The 19,657-nt window shown below is 41.9% G+C and overlaps 1 protein-coding gene across 4 annotated transcripts in view; it reads left to right on the plus strand.

Moving 5' to 3' along the window:
- MKX (mohawk homeobox) overlaps nt 1-19,657 on the plus strand; it is a gene marked incomplete at its 3' end in the record, with an annotated part of 59,774 nt that overhangs the window by 20,435 nt on the left and 19,682 nt on the right. For all 4 annotated transcript variants that reach the window (XR_013978278.1, XM_080975314.1, XM_080975312.1 and 1 more), the window contains exons 4-5: nt 636-789; nt 2,402-2,737. Coding sequence is in view for 3 of the 4 variants with exons in the window: in XM_080975314.1 (XP_080831440.1) it covers nt 636-789; nt 2,402-2,737 (490 nt within the window). The remainder of the gene's footprint in view (nt 1-635; nt 790-2,401; nt 2,738-19,657) is intronic.

A 19,657-nucleotide genomic window follows, 5' to 3' on the forward strand; every position in this document is an offset into this window, starting at 1 on the left:
TCAGGACAAGCGCTGGCTCATCCTCCTTTTTGAGCTTGGCGGCGGCAGCAGCACTGGCAAGCGAAATAGGGACATTCCAGGATCAAATCAGAAGCTGGGGTGACTTTCGTAATCCTAGGACTGTCCCTGGAAAATTAGGATGCTTGGAGGGTATGGCACTGATCAGTAACCACTGCCAGCGGAAGGTCACGACTGCATGGCTGGGCTGCAGAAATTGGAAGTGTTGAACTCAGAACCCCTGAAGTTGCAGCTCTGCTTCATGTTTGTATTGTCACAGGAAGTGCAACCTGTTGCATCCTCCTTGCGGAAAGAGGGACAATGCAGTATTTTGTTCTTCCTTGTTCCTCTGAAGCAACAGAAGTGCAAGATGATATAGACGTGGCCTTGGGATGAAGGCTTATGCATATATTTAAGCTGCTTACCTCAAAACCATAAAGGTGGCTTCTAATAAAGTTAGATTAAGTACTAAATATTTTCAGTGTTCATACTTCTTTCATTTTGGCTTTTGATGAAATAAAAATGCGAACAGTCTGATTGTTTCTCTTTCACGTGTCACAAAACACACGCCAGTGAGAAAACTCTTCAGTTCTCTCTTGAAGGAGGGAGAAAACTAATGCGTTTTGTCTTTTATTTAGGTGTCAAACTGGTTTGCCAATGCAAGACGCCGCCTTAAAAATACTGTCCGGCAACCAGACCTCAGCTGGGCTTTGCGAATCAAGCTGTACAACAAGTATGTTCAAGGAAATGCTGAAAGACTTAGTGTAAGCAGCGATGATTCATGTTCAGAAGGTTTGTTTTCAATATATATTTTTGTAGATGTCCAAGCAAAGCCAGTAAAATTGAAAGTGGCCGACAATTCTCAAGGAGCTGGTGCTCTTGCAAGCTGCAACACATATGCATGCTAAAATTTAAGAAGCATCCATTCTGGCTTTGAGGAAGATGAAATCCTGGAAGCCATAGGGCTTAGGTGATCCCTACTCTCTGTACTTTTTATTTCATTTTACAATGTTTTTATGACTGGCTATCCAGGCAGCTGATGGCTTTAGGACTTCTGTGGAAGCACCTGCTAGGCATCAGAGCCTTGGTCCATTTTGTCTCCATTTTGGTCAGATGCTGGCAGTTCAAGGAATTCTTTTGCCATCTGCCTACACTTCCTCAGAATGAATACAGTGGTGCCTCGCAAAACGAAATTAATCCGTTCCGCGAGTCTCTTCGTCTAGCGGTTTTTTCGTCTTGTGAAGCAACCCTATTAGCGGCTTAGCGGATTAGCGCTATTAGCGGTTTAGCGGCTATTAAAGGCTTAGCGGATTAGCGGCTAAAAGCCTATTAGCGGCTTAGCGGCTTAGAAAAAGGGGGGGAGCGAAAAAAATCTCAAGACTCGCAAGACATTTTCGTCTTGCGAAGCAAGCCCATAGGGAAATTTGTCCTGCAAAGCGCATCGAAAAACGGAAAACCCTTTCGTCTAGCGGGTTTTTCGTCTTGCGAGGCATTCGTCTTGCGGGGCACCACTGTATTAGGTAGCCACTGTGTTTTCTCTTTTGCAAGATGGAAACTATCCCTTGTCAGATTGGGCTGCAATTCCTAGGGCTATCTTTGCTGCCACAGTCAAAACAAAATAAAAAAATTCCTTCCAGTAGCACCTTAGAAACCGACTAAGTTTGTTATTGGTATGAGCTTTCGTTTGCATGCACACTTCTTCAGATACACTGAAACAGAAGTCACCAGACCCTTCTATATAGTGAGAGGGTGGGGAGGGGTATTACTCAGAAGGGTGGTGGGAATGGGTGATTGGCTGATAGGTGTGGTAAACCTGTTGACGACTGTTAATGACTGCAATTGGTCTTACAGGAAAAAGCAAGGTGTGAGATGGCTAAAAATAGCCTTATCATATATAATGAGATGTATAATGCTGCCACAGACACCCCAAAAAGTCAGGTCCATCTAGGCTCTTGTGCTACATTACTCCTTAAAATAATGGTGGCGATCACTCTGACAGAACGTCAGCAACACTCCTGCATGTCATCGATAGATGCCCATCAACAATTTGATTTCAGCAATTCTCAAATGGTGCACCACACCATTTGACCAAATTTAATTTCACGACCTGTTCAGCGTATAAAACATATGCTGATCATAAATCACTCCATGTAATTCGTACTGAAGATCAAAAGAATGCTCAAGAAATACCTTACCCCTTCTTCTAGTTTGAAGAAATAATCTGAAACTGGTTTTAGATTAGGCAGGGGAAGTGACTGGTGGCATTTTATGTATTTTCAAAATGGCCCTTCTTATAATCTAGTCTGATCTCACTTATCCTCTAAAGGATGAATTATGAATAAAAATATTTTTTTAAAAAAGATACATAGGTAATGGTGTTCTCTGATGGGTCTTCTCTCTTCAGATGGCGAAAACCCTCCCAGAAGCCATATGAATGAAGGGGGATACAACACGCCCGTTCATCACACCGTGATTAAGACTGAAAGCTCAGTAATTAAATCTGGAGTTAGACCAGAAGGAAGTGCCAATGAGGATTATGTATCGCCCCCCAAATACAAAAACAGCTTGTTGAACCGCTACCTGAATGACTCGTTGAGGCACGTCATGGCCACAAATGCAGCCATGATGGAAAAAACAAGGCAAAGGAATCATTCGGGTTCGTTTAGCTCCAATGAATTTGAAGAGGAACTGGTGTCTCCGTCATCCTCCGAGACTGAAGGCAACTTTGTCTATCGGACAGGTAGGGTATAATTTCCAAAGCTCTCGTGTTTTGTTCATTCATTCAACCTGGAAACAAATGTTATGGCTCCTGGTGGTGCTAATTGGTCTTCTCAGAGTGTTTATAAATCATAGCACTTTTAATTATGGCAAGTACCATGAAAATGCAGCCATCTCATCAGCAACCTAGTGAGGTAGGTCATTGTGGTTTTTCCTGGGGTTTTTTGCAGATGGATGTTTTCGGATGAGAGTGAATGACCTGGTTAGCCTCCCAAGTGTTGCTATGATAAACTGAATGTGAAAACCAGTCATAAGTTTCAACATGAGGACACAGCTCGTTGATCTACTTCGGCTCAGTTAAAATACAGTGGCTTTATGGGTGACCAAGACTCATCCAGAACCTGTCTTGGATAGCCATGATCAGTACTAGATTATGAAATACAGTCTTCTTAATTTGTGTATCCAGGCATGTGTATATACACTTGCTGTACTGTTTTTTCCTTCAAGAAAGGCACAAAAGAGTTTGTGTGACCGAAAGTAGGTGCTGGTGGAAAATATCTGAGTTTAGGCCACCAGTACTGAAATGGGTACCGCAGATCTTGAAATATTCCTGCACACTTATCTTCAGATAAGTCCATATACAGATTGGCAGCAATTACCAGTTAGGAACTTAGCTGGGGTATTAATCATTCCAGCCATGGAAGATAGAAGTGCCTCATTCTTGAAGACCTGTGGGGAATGGGTTGGTAAACTATAGATAACTGAAACTTTCTAAAACTGGATCAGTTCAGGGCATCCTTTGTTTGATCTTATCACATATATGGTATGCTTGGATTAATACAGTCATAACGTGGTTCTCAAACGGAATCCATTCCAGAATTCCGTTCGACTTCTGAAAATGTTTTAAAACCAAGGCACAGCTTCCGATTGGCTGCAGGAGCTTCCTGCACTCAGTCGGAAGCCAGGTTTGTGGCGTTCGGGAGCCAAAACGTTTGAGTCGCAAGGTGTTCGACAATCAAGGTACGACTGTATAGTCATCATCCCTGACCACTGGCCATGATGGTTGGAGCCAACGTCCAACAACATTTGGAGAGCAACATGTTGGGGAAGGCTGTTCAAGGCTTTTTGTGGGGATTCTGAAGATTGCTTGGCTGGATTTCAGACATGCACGTTCTGTTTGGTTTAATCCTCAAGATTTCCAGAACTTCAGCAGGTCTTCCACTTGAAGACTAAATGATCACACCTTGAGTTGAGGAGGTTGGCTGGGTGCAGTATAACATAGTGCTCTAAAACATTTTGCGTAGAGTAGGAGCTGTGGTTGCATAGTTAGTGTTTTCCAAGTGAAATCTCTTGGTTTTTCGAAAGCTATTTTTCAACATTCCAAGTGCATTTGGTCTACATTATGTGATAATCGCCTGCCAAATTTTAGTTTTAAAATGAGTGTTGTTCAAATGAGCACACGGTAACTTAAGACAAGTAAACTTCTGGTTTTCTATACTTACACAACTGGAATTTTAAAAACGGGCATAATCTTGAGTAATCAAATTGTTACTGGACTCTGTCTCTTGCCTGCCAGCATTTTAGCTTTGAGTGGGGAAAAAAGGCTCTTTTAATAGGCTGCGGCAGCTGTACGATAACCGCTGCAGCATTAACGGGCTGAGCATTTGGAAAAACAAGCTACAAATTGTTACACGATCGCTCTAATCTCCCTGTTTTTATGTGTGCAGAACCTCTCCTATTTAGCATGCAGTCACACTTACCTTTCACTGCAACACTTTTTTTATTCAAAGCGCAAAGCAACAAAGAGGTAGATTCATAGCATGTTCATAGCTGCAAACAATTCTAGTGGGTTCCCCCCCACCCCGCACATACTAAAACTGAAAGAACAAAATTTATTTTATACATGGCGTGGTGTTGTATTGAGCCCTTGCATCTACTTCTAAAATATATTATATTCCAGAATTTATTTTACTACTATCTTTTATAAACATCTTGGCCATCTTGGATCAGTCTGTTCCGTAAATGCCATGAAGATAACTTGCATCTTTCTTTTTTCTCTCTCTCTTTTTAAATCCTCAACAATGTATTATCATTTTCTGAGGTCTTCCGAAACGTCTGCATATAAAAACCCTAGTGGAACTTAACAGCGTGTGGCTATTTTGACCTCTTTCCATACATACAGTTTGGATTACAGAACCAAAAACATTTTCCAGAGGGGGAGCCATATAAGCCTGTTGCAGCAAAAAAAGGTCTTGTGGCACCTTTTTAAAGCCTGACACATTTATTATGGCATAAGCTTGAGTGGCCTGAAGCCCACTTCATCAGATGTATGAAATGCAATCCTAAACTGGCAGGCATTTAACGGGATGGGCGGGGGAGTGAGGTCAGAAGGAAATGAAATGCAAAAAGAACAGACAGTGGCAATTATGTAAAAAGCAAAATAGTTAGCGGCCATTAACAAAGCCTATTTTCCAGAGGGCATTTGGAGGAGGAGAGACCTAATTGCCACTTTGTGGCTCCTTGTTGTAAATTCTAAATGGATTGTGTGTGTTTTTCTGGATTTTGTTGTCTGTTTGTTTCTATTGCAAACCTCTCCTGTGGCCTGTGCAAAATGGTTCAATAGAAACCATAGAAAGAAAGAAGGAAGGAAGGAAAGAAAGAAAGAAAGAAAGAAAGAAAGAAAGAAAGAAAGAAAGAGAGAGGTGTTGGCGATAACGTAAACTGTCTGGTATTCCAAGTCAGTTTCTGCCACGTTAATTACATCCTGCAGTGTTAGTTTGGAATGTTGGTTTGTGCAAGCTATCTTAAATCACAATTATTAGCATCCATACCAAGTATATATATATATTTGTTATACTTTGCTGTTACACGAGACTCCCCACTGTTCTCCGGCCATTCATCTTAACCCAAGTATAATTGTTGCAATGAGACTGTATTGTTCGGAGTGATTGCCACTGGGGCCAGCCAATCAACGTTCTGCACAGCCAGCTTCTGAACTCAGTTCTCTTAAGAGGGTTATGCCATCTCCATCTCACAACTCACCAAACAGTGTGAATATAGAGCTGTAGCACGCTCTCTACTCATCCTAATGTCTGTGTGCAAATCAAAGTGGCAAAATTCTGTGCATCAGCACTGCTTGCTAAGAACCAGACGATTAAAGCTTCTGAACCAACCACACTACCACCCAACATCTCAATTTAGTGTAGTTGTCAGCATGTAATGTGGCACCCCAGGGCTATGCTGCCCATGAGGCAGAGCAAACCAGCCACTGCTGGCAGTGGAATCCTATGGGGCAGTGCCCCTGCGGGCATCCCACCTGCCCCTGCTGCCACTGCAGTCACATGACATCTCACTGGAAGCTGCCACTGGAGCCACGCAACCCCAGTGAGCAAGGCTTCATTGGGCAAGGAGTGGGGCTGGGCAGCCAGCACTGTTCTGCTTCTTTGCTATGCTGCTTTCCCAAATACAGTGGTACCTCAGGTTACAGATGCTTCAGGTTACAGACGCTTCAGGTTACAGACTCCGCTAACTCAGAAATAGTACCTCGGGTTAACAACTTTACCCCAGAATGAGAACAGAAATCACACAGCGGCAGTGGTAGGCCCCATTAGCTAAAGTGGCACCTCAGGTTAAGAACAGTTTCAGGTTAAGAACGGACCTCCAGAACAAATTAAGTTCTTAACCCGAGGTACCACTGTAGACTTTTGCTGGCCTGTACGCAATAAAAATTGTGTTTGATTGCAATTTAGCGGAGGATCTGTGATTATAACAACCAAGATGGATTGTTTGCTTGACAGCTGGTTGGTACATGTAAAAGATATACTCAGAAGTTTCAAGTAGTGTTGAGTGGGAAGATTGTGGCTTTCGCCTCACTGGAATGTATGAGTTGCGTTACCCAGATTGTGGTAACTATGGGAAATGCATTGTATTTGGGTTTGATTGGTGTTGGATCTCAGGGCCAGCACTTGGTGTTGATACCAGAGCTTATTCCTGGAACATAGCAAGTAAGAATAGCTGTGAATGCCTCTGTGAAAGCACAGAGTGCATAGCCACCGAGTAGCTACAGCACGTCTGAGCTGAATTGAGCTCTAGGGCCTGATGGTATACATTGCCTCTTTAAAGCACATTATTTCCTTCAAAGAATTTTGGGCACTGTAGTTTGTTAAGGGTTGCTGTGAATTATTAATTCTGTCATGAGTGTACACTATAGTGCCCAGAATTCTTTGAGGAAAATAATGCGCTTCAAAGATGTAGTGTATACACAGGCTTCGTCTTAACAGAAATTGAACTCTTAAGAACTTCAGTCCAGAGCTTATTTGAAAGCAGCAGCTCCAGATCGTATTGAGAAATTAAGAGCAGTGGACAACAGAACAAAGGAGAACTGAAAAGATGGGGCCGTCGTTGATTTTATTTGCATTTGTGTTGGTCGGGAAGCCAGAGCAATTAAAAATGAAGCAATTTAGATGGGGAGATCTTGAAAAGGCTGTTTTTGAAGACTATTACTTATTTTAGGTGTTTACATTGAGGGGAATTTGTGGGTTTTGGATCTCTCCTCACTTTCTTATTGACTTCCCTTTTTGCCCCTCTATTTATGGCGCTTGACCTTTAATATGTTCTGTAGCAATAGATGCAACACCACAATTCCCAGTGGTTCTTCTGAAAAGTCAGAGTGCTCTACATCTTAACTGAAAGACTGTTCAGAAGAGGCCAGATTCATAGGTATACTGTCTTGTCTGCCTTGCCAAATTTTGTTGTTTCTAGTTAACTTTTACAAAACATAACATGTATTTTATTTTATTTTGGTTTTTAAAAGGGCAATAAGTGCTGCTCTTTTTTCCAGGACCATTCAGGGGCTTGCAAAAAACAACAACCCCAAAACCCTCAAGCCACTCCTGAACATCTGAACTGCATTTTTGTGAAATGTGCTGTAGATTTCTCTAAAGGAAAGGGGCATTATCGTCAAATGCCCGCCCCTACAAAGTGCAAAACCAGACTCATGCAGCAGGAAAATGAGAATATCAAATAAAGCATGAATTCACATTACTGATATGTAAAGGACGTGTAATATTTATGGGATATTTGTAAAAAAAAGAAGTTGGCTAAAAGGCGTTTTAAAGCATTCTTGTTTTTTAAACGCTTAGCTTTAATTGCCACTGTAAGATGACTATCACAGGTCCTGAAAACAGGTTGTATTTTGATACTACTTAATGATACTGATGGTGGCTTCTAGGGCAAGTGACAACCAAGTAGTTTCTATTGATTTTTTTTTTTTTAAATGCATCTATAGAGTCAGCTAAACCATTTATGACGTCAGTCAGATTTATCCATTTTGGAATGGATAGGAATCTACTATCTTTGGTAATATAACCTGCTCCTTGGCAATATAAAAGATGATACATGCATGTGCGACTCCTCCCTTTATAAAAAGTATTCTGACCATGCATCCAAGGTAGTGCTGAAATGCACTTATCTTATTTGCATTTCTCTCTTGCCCTGTCGCTGATGCCTGGGTTCGGACGTAACAGATAACATTGGCTTCGTGCTACGTGAATACATGCTCCTCTCTCCTTTTCCTTCCATGCCTGGGGGGTGGGATGAGAAGCTTCTGCTTCTGGTTTTAAACTAACCACAGTTCCCTGTGATGCTGGAGCTTGGAATTGTGGATTGTTTAAACAATTATTACAGAATCAAACTGAGGTGTCTTTTTTTTTTTTTGGTGAAAGTTATCATTTAAAGTAAAGGGTTTCAACATCACAGGGAAGTGTGGTTGGTTTGAAACAAGAAGCAGATGCTTTTAATCTCTTCCTCCTGGTGTGTGGATGGGGGAAAGCAGCAGCCAGAGGCTTGCAGCTGCTTATTAGTCATCTTATTTATTTTATTTTTATCTTGCACTTATAATCCTGCCTTTCTTCCACCGTGCAATCCAAGGAGATGTACATGTGGCTCTTAGGCAGCCTGCCACCCAGGCACTGGACCCAATGGGGACCTCTTCTGCCTTCAGACAACGTTCTAGGATCATTTTCAGATCCATCCTAAATTATGCCCTGAAGAGTTCACAAGAAATAATAAACATATAGGTTCAGTGGACACAATGATATATCTATGCTGCAATACTTCATAATATAGTGTATATATCTACATTAACATAATAACGAACACTACAATTTTTTTCCAAGTGTTGTTAGACTTCAACAACTACAGCCTCAGCCAGCAAAGAATTGTATTCTGCAACATCTGGAAGGCTAGATTATCCCCATCCCTGTTTTAGCAGGAAACCATGGTTTCCTGTTACCCCAGAACTGGGATTAAGTCTCAAGGTGAGCAGCTACCACATTATATTGTTTTCATATTATTCATTTCCTTTTCTGTTTCTTCTCCAAATCTTTTGGATCAAAAAGGTAGCACTTAAAATAATTGTCGGGGTTCCTCTAAGACCAAGTCGGCATTGTCACCTGGAGTTAAGATAGAACAGGTTGTACAGTTTTACCCCATCATGCCTGCTCCTTGATCTAGTGATACATTATTTCTTCCTGCTTAACGTAAGACCCACTGGAAGATAATTTTGCTAGTTTTTAGCTGCTGAATTGCTTCTCACAACCCCACATACATGCTCAGAATTGGCAATGGTAAGTATTTTTTCAGAAAAGCCCCCTCAATTTTTATAATCCTGTGATGTTAAACGTTTGCAGCCTATCACTGAACACACACACCACTGTCTTCCTTACTCACCCCAGGGACAGAAAATATCAGAGGATCTCATCTCCCAAATTTCAGGATGCTCTTGAGCATAGGGAAATAGATAGCTATGGCGCCTCCAGTCCAACCACTGTTGGTTGTGCTTTGGTGAAACAGAACAGGTGAGACACAGCAGAGATCCATGACTTTGAGGGGACCCTCTACAGCAAAGCAGCACTGTGGGAGATTTTATATATATAATTTTTATTTGTTTTTGCACACGTATTCCAAACATAACATCCCATCTTATACAATATAACAAACCTTTGGCTATCACAGCCTAGGACTTCCGTCAACCTCGACTAATGGTTTTCTAACTTTCTTTCTGATTTTACATTTTATTTTAATAGTTATTGCTATAAAATCCAAACACTAAATAAACTCCTTCTTAGGCCTTTTTTGCAATAATTCATATAGTTCCCCTTACAAAACTTCTTGCAACCCTACAAGCGATGTCACCTGATTACAATTGTCTTTCAAATATATCATAAATTTCTTCCAATCTTTCAGGAAAGTCTGGTCTTGCTGGTTCCGAATTTTCCCGGTTAATTTTGGCAACTCGGCATAGTCCATCAGTTTCACCTGCCAGTCTTCTTTTGTTGGTAGTTCTTCTTGCTTCCATCGTTGGGCTAATAGTATTCTTGCTACAGTTGGCACACTGTGGGAGGTTTTGTACAGGATGATGATGCAGCAAGAAGTGGCAAGCAAAAGGAGGGACCCCAAAGCCATTTTTCCTCCCCCTGATGGCAACACCTTGTCAAAAATCCAGGTTCATTTGTCTGCAGAAGTGCCTTCCTTTTAGTTGAGCACACTTCTGGCCAGTGGCGTAGTGTGGGGGGTGCAGGGGGGCTGGCCGCACTGGGCGCAACATCGGGGGGGTGCACTCGCACTCGTAGCTCTCTGCCCCTACCTGGCTCACGGGTTAGGGGGTGCAAATTACTTGCCTTGCCCCGGGTGCTGACAACCCACGCTATGCCACTGCTTCTGGCATCAACATTTGGCTAAGGATAGGTAGCCTAGATGACTATAATGGAGAAGTGAAGCTACAGGGCGGGGAAGGGATTGACATTCCTTGCTGTGTGACTGGGGTGAGTCCACAAATCTGTCTCCATCTCCTTCTGGTTGGCCCAACACACTTGCTCCAATGGGGCTTAGTCATGACTTCACTCTTCCTGTACTGGGGCCAAGAAGCTTTCTAATCTCCATCCAGTTAAGGTGTGTAAGGATCTGGGCGATATTAAAAAAGAAGACTTCTTTTCTGGCTATTCTGGCCTCCGTGAAACTCTTCCAGCACCTGGTCCCCATTTAGGATTGTGGCCAACCAAATTTTGTAAGAAAGCCACCATTTTAAAGATAGCATATTTAAAGAGTGTGAAACCTGGAAAAGAAAACGAGACCCCGAAGAAACAATAAATTGCTGATTTAATTTTAAATCTTCTTTAAGGCCAGGTGGGTTAAAATAGTTAATTCATGTCCCACTGGATATATATGGGTCGCATATCGTATTTCTTACTGACATTACACTCACACTCACCTAGCTTGCAAAATTTTGAAAAGTTTCCTCTTAGCTTAGTGGGGGGGGGGGGCTTTGGTGCAATCCACTTCAGTTTTGTTACAAGCAGATGCCACTAATTTCATAGTCCCATGGGGAGGACAATTTAAAAGCCCAGTGGGCAGCTACTTGGCTACCTCCCTATGAAAGTAAATTCGAACTGAGTGACTCAGGGGGCAGTATATGCAACCTGCTTGCTCAGTGGAAGTGGCTGCCTCTTGCAGACCTTGCTATGAGTTGAAGCTGCAATTTATTCCAACAATTTGCATACCACTTAATCACAGTTGTCATTAAGCGGTGACCCAATAAGGCTAAAAATGAGTTTAAACTGTAAAATCAGAGTTCAATCAAAACACCTGCTGGAATAAAATAATAAGTTCCGTTGTGAGGGGCCCAGTTTGACCTCAACTGAAAGGAAGCACCATAAAATCGGGCCCACATTAACAAACGAATTGCTCCTGGTAGATACTCTGCATCCAAGTCATGGGGCAGCGCTCCCCTGAAGACGGTAGTGATAGAGCAGGAATATAAGGGATAGGGCTCAAGGTATCCTGGACCCAAGTTGTTAAAGGCTTTGTAAATGAAGAAGAAAGGCTTGAACTTGGCCTGGTAATGTATGGGCAGCCAATGCCTGGTTATGAGCACTGGAGTAATTATGTACAGCATTATTCACCCTGGCTGTGCATGGATGTGTAGGAAAATGTATGTGTGCAAAGAAAGCGCCATGATTCTAATTGAAGAGAAAATACAGAAGATGGAGAAAGCCACATTCTGTGGAATCTTTGCACATGAGGTGTGAAGGGGAGATGTGCAAGCCGCCATTGGCTGGGCCTCCCAAGTAAAAAAAGGTAAACGGACCCTTGACCATTAGGTCCAGTTGTGGCCGACTCTGGGGTTGCGGCGCTCATGTCGCTTTTTTGGCCGAGGGAGCCAGCGTGCAGCTTCCAGGTCATGTGGCCAGCATGACTAAGCCGCTTCTGGCGAACCAGAGCAGTGCACGGAAACACCGTTTACCTTCCCGCCGGAGCGGTACCTATTTATCTACTTGCACTTTGACGTGCTTTCGAACTGCTAGGTTGGCAGGAGCAGAGACCGAGCAACAGGAGCTCATCCCGTCGTGGGGATTTGAACCGCCGACCTTCTGATCAGCAAGTCCTAGGCTCTGTGGTTTAACCCACAGTGCCACCTGCGTCCCTATGGGCCTCCCAAGTATATGCTCCCAAAGTATATGGCTATTGAGTGCATGGGGAATCCGCTTCATTTTGCATTGTATTTACTGTGGTGAATACTGTTTTGTTTTGGCTTCTGTGTAAAGTGTCTAGCAGCAGCATGATGGGCAAACGACATGCGATGCTAAGTGCACCACTAGAAACCACATCGGTTTTGAGAAATGTTTAATAGCTTCTGCGCCTCCCAGATTTTCATTGGAACTGACTGCAGCATGTGGTCCTCTCCCTGTCTGCTGAAGTTCCCCCCAAAATGGAGGCCCCTACACCTGCAGTGAAAGTTTTTAAAAATACTGATGTAGTTGACATGTTCAGGGTCATGCGCAGTTTGACCCTAAGTATATGCAGGAAGGGGTCATGTCTTCACTTTGAAGAACTGCCCTTGAAATTGCACACATTAAATCCTTTCTGAAAGACTATTTGGTTTCTAATACTGCATGCCCAAAGCTTAAATGTTGAAAACGATTAAGCTATTTTTCAATTAGTGCTTTGTGTTGATCATCTACCTTCTGCTGTGCTTGGTTTGAGCGTTCCAGTTCCTCCTTGTGACCTCTGGACAGGGGTGTGTGTGTGTGTGTGTGTGTACATTTTAGTACACTAAAGCCTGTGCATATGGCTAAAATATAATTTTCAGGAGCAGAGCTCTCTCTTTTAACAGGGTTTTTTTTCTTGCAGGAGAATGTTGTCACCCGACCATTCGCCACCCACCCTGTGTGAGCACATGTTTGAAGTAAAGCTTTAGTGCTCAGTTGAATGGAAGTGACACGCATACATACTTATGAGGAAGCAAGAGTATGATTAACGGAAAGCCCAAAATGTTAATTCTACAGTAGCGTGGAGGGGGAGTTAGATTTGGGGAGACTGTAGTTCTTGGCAGTAATATGAAGGGAAAGGAGAGCCCGTAAAGACTTCATTTCTTTCTGGAAAAATGTCTGACTTGAAACCTTATACCTGGGAGGTATTTTTGTAGGTTCCAGTCTATTGCTACTGCTTGATGTAAATAAGACAATGGCGACTAACAATTTGTTAAATTCTGCCTGTGCCTCTGTCTGATCAACCCATGCCCCTTGTGTAAAATTAGGCTATCATGGTGCTGTTCGTACCACTGCGTTTAAAGGTTGTATCAGTATTTCCACAAAACCCTTTTTTAAAATATACATAGCCAAGCTTTTATAATCCAGCTGTAAAAATTCAGTCTGGGTTGAAACTTGGCAAAGCACCGGACTTATTCTCCCATCTGTGCTGAATGGATTTAAGCAGGTACCTCTCAATGATATCTGTCTGTGCATTAATGCACTTGCAAATCTCTTGCTCTTTGAAGGGGGAAATAAAACTGGAGGCAATTTGCAGAGAGTAGACATACCTGAAAAAGAAATAATAGCTTCCCCGGCAGACCTGGTATAAAATGGGGGGTTTTAAAAGCTTTTTACTTTCTAAAAGTGCAGCGTTTTTCAGCCAGTTACATTTCCCCTTATTCTGGTTTTAGTCGGATTGTAGCTGTTGTCTACGTGGGCCATTTCCCATTTCATCGCAGCCCCTCACCTTTAGTTGTGATTTCTGCTACCAAATTATCAGATTACCAGATTTGCTCTTTAAAAATACTAGACAGTGCCTGTGTGTCCCCTGCTTTCTAATAAAGCTCTCACCTGTGTTCCAGTGTCCTACCTGGATATGATGCCAGGGATTGGACATAAGACTTTCTTCGTGCAAATAGTGGCTCTTCCCACTGTTCAACCAAACAGTGGTCGCACATTGATGCAGGGTTTGTACTCCTGGAACAGGAGCACCCAGTCTCTCCTGGGAAGAGTAAGAGGGCATTGGGATTGAGTCCAGATACCTCACCTCTTCCCCAGTGGCAACAAGGGCCAGTACTGATCAGCTGCTGGAAGTGCGGCTACATGACTGTTGGCTTTGTCCCTTCACAGGCAGAGAAGCTGTTTGGGCTTCCAGGCTACTGGTGGTATCATTTGTTAAAATAAATTGAATCGGAATTTGGAAATAAACAGCATTTTGTTTTGCAAACGTTTTGGTATCTCTGGACTTCTGCAGTTTCTTTCTAATAACCATTGTGTCACATTCCATTTTAAAGGATTGTGACTGATGGTTAAAGTGAATTACAAGAGGGCTTCCCCTAAGAGTACCTTTTCCAAGTGGATTTTGAAAAGGGTCAAAAATGTTCTTATAAGCTAATACTCTTCACTCCTAATAACAGTTTCCTAACTTACCTGTCTGAGTTAGGTTCTTTGTGACTTCATAGACTGTTTCATGCAATGCCAGAGTTGATGAACCAGTATATCCTCATGTTTGAGCAAATCCTGTGTCCCTTTATAGATCTGAGGTTTTGTGTTTTACCTACCATGATTTTAAGAACTGATTTACGCATTCTGCTGAAACTGGCCATTTGGCCATAATTGCAAGAGCAGAGAGACTCCATGATGGAAGCGCTTGACTGAGCGAAACCAGAATTTCTTTAGCATGTATCAGTGGATCTTCTGAGGAGCGCTTAGGGTAGGATCTGCATTCCAGTGAAGCAAAAAGAAAATAAAATCTCACTGATTTTAACACACCATAAAGCTGTGGGTCTTTTTATCCCAGCCACCTTCAGTTTTATGTTCTAATTGGCAATACTTCACCAGTTCTGTGAAACCTTTCAACAGATTTGTCTTGAAAGGAGATGAGTAAAACAGAATTACCACCACCAACCCCTTGTGCTCCAAAAGGGTATGTTCAGACTCCCAAACAAGTGTGCATAATATTGCAGGTTTTGGGTGGAAGGAGTCCAACGCGTATTCTTGCATTCATGGAAGAATTCTTGATCCAGCGTAGGTGTCAGCTAACAAAAGCGGGAAGCTGTTTTATTCCTTCTACAACTCCCCCCCCCCCCCAATTCTACCTTCCACTTTGTTTCGGAGGGTCCCCCAGCTCTATAGGACTTATTTTTGGGATGGCAGAAATAGGAAAAATCACTTTCCCTCCTCATCTGTTAATGGACACCTCCACTGGGGTCAACAGTCCTTCCATAAGTGCAAGCACACCAGCTGGGTTCCAGTGAGGTCTGAGAATGTGGATAAGGTGCTAATAATAATAATAATAATAATAATAATAATAGTAATTTATTTATACCCTGCCCATCTGGCTGAGTTTCCCCAGCCACTCTGGGTGGCTCCCAATCAAGTGTTAAAAACAACACAGCATTAAATATTAAAAACTTCCCTAAACAGGGCTGCCTACAGATGTCTTTTAAAAATAAGATAGCTGCTTATTTCCTTGGCATCTGATGGGAGGACGTTCCACAGGGTGGGTGCCACTACCAAGAAGGCCCTCTGTCTGGTTCCCTGTAACCTCACTTCTCGCAATGAGGGAACCAACAGAAGGCCCTTGGCGCTGGATCTAAGTGTCTGGGTTGAATGATGGGGGTGGAGATGCTCCTTCAGGTATACAGGACTTTAGGGCTTTAAAGGTCAGCACCAACACTTTGAATTGAGCTCAGAAACGTACTGGTAGTGGTTTCAGCACAATATGTTCTGTTGCTTCTTGACCACCATGGGTGGTGTAGCTAGCCTGGTGTAGCCAGATGGTTCAGGGAGTGGTTGACATGTATCTGCATGAGGTGTTGGTGCCTGGTGGTTTGTAGCAGGTGGTAATGTCCCTGGTCACAAATACCCATTTTTTGATAAAGTGTTTAAAAGGGTATCCGTGGTACATCTGCAAACAGTTGAAGGAATTTGATGATACTGATGGTGTAGGCCTGGGCTTGAGGCAGAATCTGTCTTGGTTGCCCAGGTGGATTACCTTTTTCGGGAGAAAGGATGAGTTTGATCCTATTGGTCTCACTTGATCTCTCAGTCATTTTACTGTTGACCACACTACCATCTCGGACCAGCTCTGTGAGTTGGGAGATGGTGGCACCTGCTTACAGAGTTGGGTTCAGAGGATAGCACTGGGGGGTTATGCATCTGCCCTCAGGCAGTTGGGTGCCACAGACAGAGTGCTATTTTGTCTCCAGTGCTCTTCAATGCCACTAGGAGATTTGATGCATGTTATCATCAGTATTCTGATGACACTGAACGGTATTTCTTACATCTGAATCTGGAGATCTGTGATTGTACTTAATCAGCACCTGGGTGCATTGTTGGGCTGCAGGAGGGCGAACAGACAAAGACAGAATCCTGGTAAGACAAAGACTCTGTGGCTGAGCAGCTCCCAGCTCTGGTTAATTTGGATTGGTGTCACACAGTTACATAGTTTGGGTGGGGGGCTGCTCCTAGATGCATCTGTGTCACTGGCAAGCCAGGTAACCTCTTTGACTTAGGTTGATATGCCAAGTAGACTCTTTCCTGAACAGGGAAAACTTGGCCACCATGATTCATCCATTGGTAAACTCATGATTAGACTACTGTAATGTACTCTGTGTTGGGCTCCCCTTGAAAGTGGTGTGGAAGCTGGTGGTGGTGCAGAATGCTATTTCTAGGTTGTGGAGCGGAAGTGCAGCAGCTGCCACTGGGCCATGTTAAAGGTTTTGTGACTTGCATTTGATGCCCTGAACAACTTGGAACCAGATTAACTAACCTTGTAAGATCACTTAGATCATCAGGAGAGAAAATTAGTTGTGGCACCTGACACTACAGAATGTCACAGCCTGGTGATCTCTTCATGGGTATTTTCTGATATTGCCCTCACTATGGAACACCATATGAAGCATCATCCACCAGTTGCTTCAGACATCTTATGTCTTTTTGTTCAGGTTTTTCATGACCTGTAAGATTGGACACCGTTGTTGCTTCTTCTCTCTTTATTGTCTCTGTATTTACCTACCTACTTACTTACTTACTTAATTAAATGCATATCTCATCCTTCCTTCCAAAGGCGTCCATAAAGGTATTTTGCTTGTGGGATTTTTTTGGGGGGGGGGTGTTTTTGGATTGTTTTCATTTTGTAAATGCTAAGAGATTTTAAATACTGTCTTAAGCATTTTGGAAATGCTTTTAAATAAATATACAAACTCCTTGCATAGATGTACTTTTTGAGGTCTTTTCATATAAACTTATATCCCACTTTTCTTTATAAATACATAAAGCTGTTGACAGTGAATACAAGAAGATGCAGATTATAATAATGAAACACAATAAACAGAACATAATGACAACTGACATCAATCCGCAATAGAGAACCTCATTTCCAGCAGTGATAAAATTAATAGCAGTATTTTGAAAACAGAGTTGGCCTGAGTCAGAGCAGCCCAAAGAAATCGAACAACCTCGCCAAAAGCTTTCCCCCAAAAAATAGGTGGCAAAAAGAACCATTTGATGTCATTTATTTGTGATGATAATTTTTGCAGCAGTCAATTAATCTGTTATTAAAAGGTAGCACAGGTTTTATGAATAGTTACTCAGCTTTTACAGTTATTCTCCAAATAATGAAGAAACAGGACAAACCCTCCATATAACTAGGAAGCTAGCTGACTGGTAACCATTTTGGATATCCACATTATATATTCAACTTTCTAGGGAGAAATGCCAAATGCCTGCAATAAAAAATTTTTTAACGCTTTCCCTCCAAATTCAATACAATGATTGTTTTTAGTCCTTAATTGAAGAGGCTCTCATATTTCCCAGCAAAGTGTAAAAGAATTCTTTCTTTCAAATCTTTCATTGTAATGGTAATATTTTTAGGAGCAGGACTTTTGATCCTTAGTAGTCTTCATTGTTTAGATATGGATGAAGACATTCACTAACCATTTCTAATTTAAATAGCAATGCTTCCCCCCCCCCCCCATTGATCTTCTCACTGAGGATTACCTGACAGCCAAAGGTTTCCAGGAAGGAATACAGTTTAGATGCTGCTGTTTTGGGGGAATACATTATTTCACTCACTGTAAGACACTGGCATCTGGGCCAACTGGTAGGTTATAAGAAGAGTGAGACTGGTACTTCATCATTTGTCTCTGGAGAAGCAAATTGTCTTTTTTGTGGTGACCATAGGTCACATCCGCACCATACATTTAAAGCACATGGCTTCTCCCAAGGAATCTTGGGAGCTGTAGTTTGCTAAGGTCCTGGGAATTGTAGCTCTATGAGGGAGAAAACTACAGTTCCCAAGATTCTTTGGGGAAAGCAGTGTGCTTTAAATTTATGGTGTGGAGGTGACCTATATTGCACTAGCACTAGCATTTATGGTGTGGAGGTGACCTATATTGCACTAGTATTCTATATTCTGTACATTCCCTATGCTCCTGTGACCCCACATTAAAATCTGTGCTCAGATGCTGCTATGTTTAGAGGACTCTGTGTATGTGGTTAAGGGGAACTGATAATAATTTGGTGGTTCAGATGTTCTCTGTGTGCTTTTTAACACCACTATTCTCTTCATTTTGAATGATAGATAACCTTGTCTCTTTCTGATTGTCCAGTGATCTAGGTTCTGTTGTAGCAGATTGCAGTAATATTTTGGGTCCATATCAGGAGGTGCCAGGCAATATAGAAAATGTGATGGTCTCTATAGTATAAAGGGCTGTGCTCCAGTATTAAGTGGAAAGGTATGATAACTTCATATCACATAACTAGATGTTATGTGCTGTAACTCATAGATTTATACAACTGGAAGGCTTGGAGTTTGTAGTGTGGAAAATTCATTTGTGTAAATTATGTGCAAAATTAGACATTCTATAAAAATGTGAGCTTTATCCATGTCTTGGTGTGAACATCCTTGCTTGCTTAGACATAACGGGGGGGTTTTTAATCTGTCTTGCTTCTACAAATTCAAAAGAGCACAATCTGTTCTGTGATCTTGTTGTGCTACAATATGCACATGTCAAACCTTTTAGGAATAGTTCCATTTTTCTTTCAGTGACATCACTTCAGTGTAAAAATATGAACTGCAGGTTTTTACGGAAACCAAGAAAAAAGAAAACACCATATCAGAGTCCCCCGATACACAAAATGTCATAAATCTTAGAATTGTAGAGTTGGAAGGAAACCCGAGGATCATATAGTCCGATCCTGTGCCCATGCAGTTATAGACAGAAGCACAAGAATTCAATTTGTGAAAATATGTATTTGTTACTTATAACAACATCAGTAATGATAATAACAGTATGATTGGCATCACTGACATTAATCCCATGCTTCTGAAATATGTCTGGAGTGCAAATGTATACTGCTTTTATGTTTTATTTCAGAATCGTAGATACACATTTTCTGTTTTGCCTTTGTTTTTAGTTTAACTCATTTAAAAAATATTTTCCCTTGAATAAATACAAATAACCCTACACATTTCTGACAATTTATTTACCTTCTTTGAGCCCAAGTAATGCAAATTTGCACAGCAAATTCCATACATGTGTTATCTTTCTCCCTTTTGAACCTAATTTTCTGTCACTCCAACAGTTTCTTTTTTAAACAGCTGTATCAAAAACAGAGGCAAGAGATTG

This window comes from Podarcis pityusensis, assembly GCF_964106645.2.
Source record: "Podarcis pityusensis genome assembly, chromosome: 12".
NCBI lineage: Eukaryota > Metazoa > Chordata > Lepidosauria > Squamata > Lacertidae > Podarcis > Podarcis pityusensis.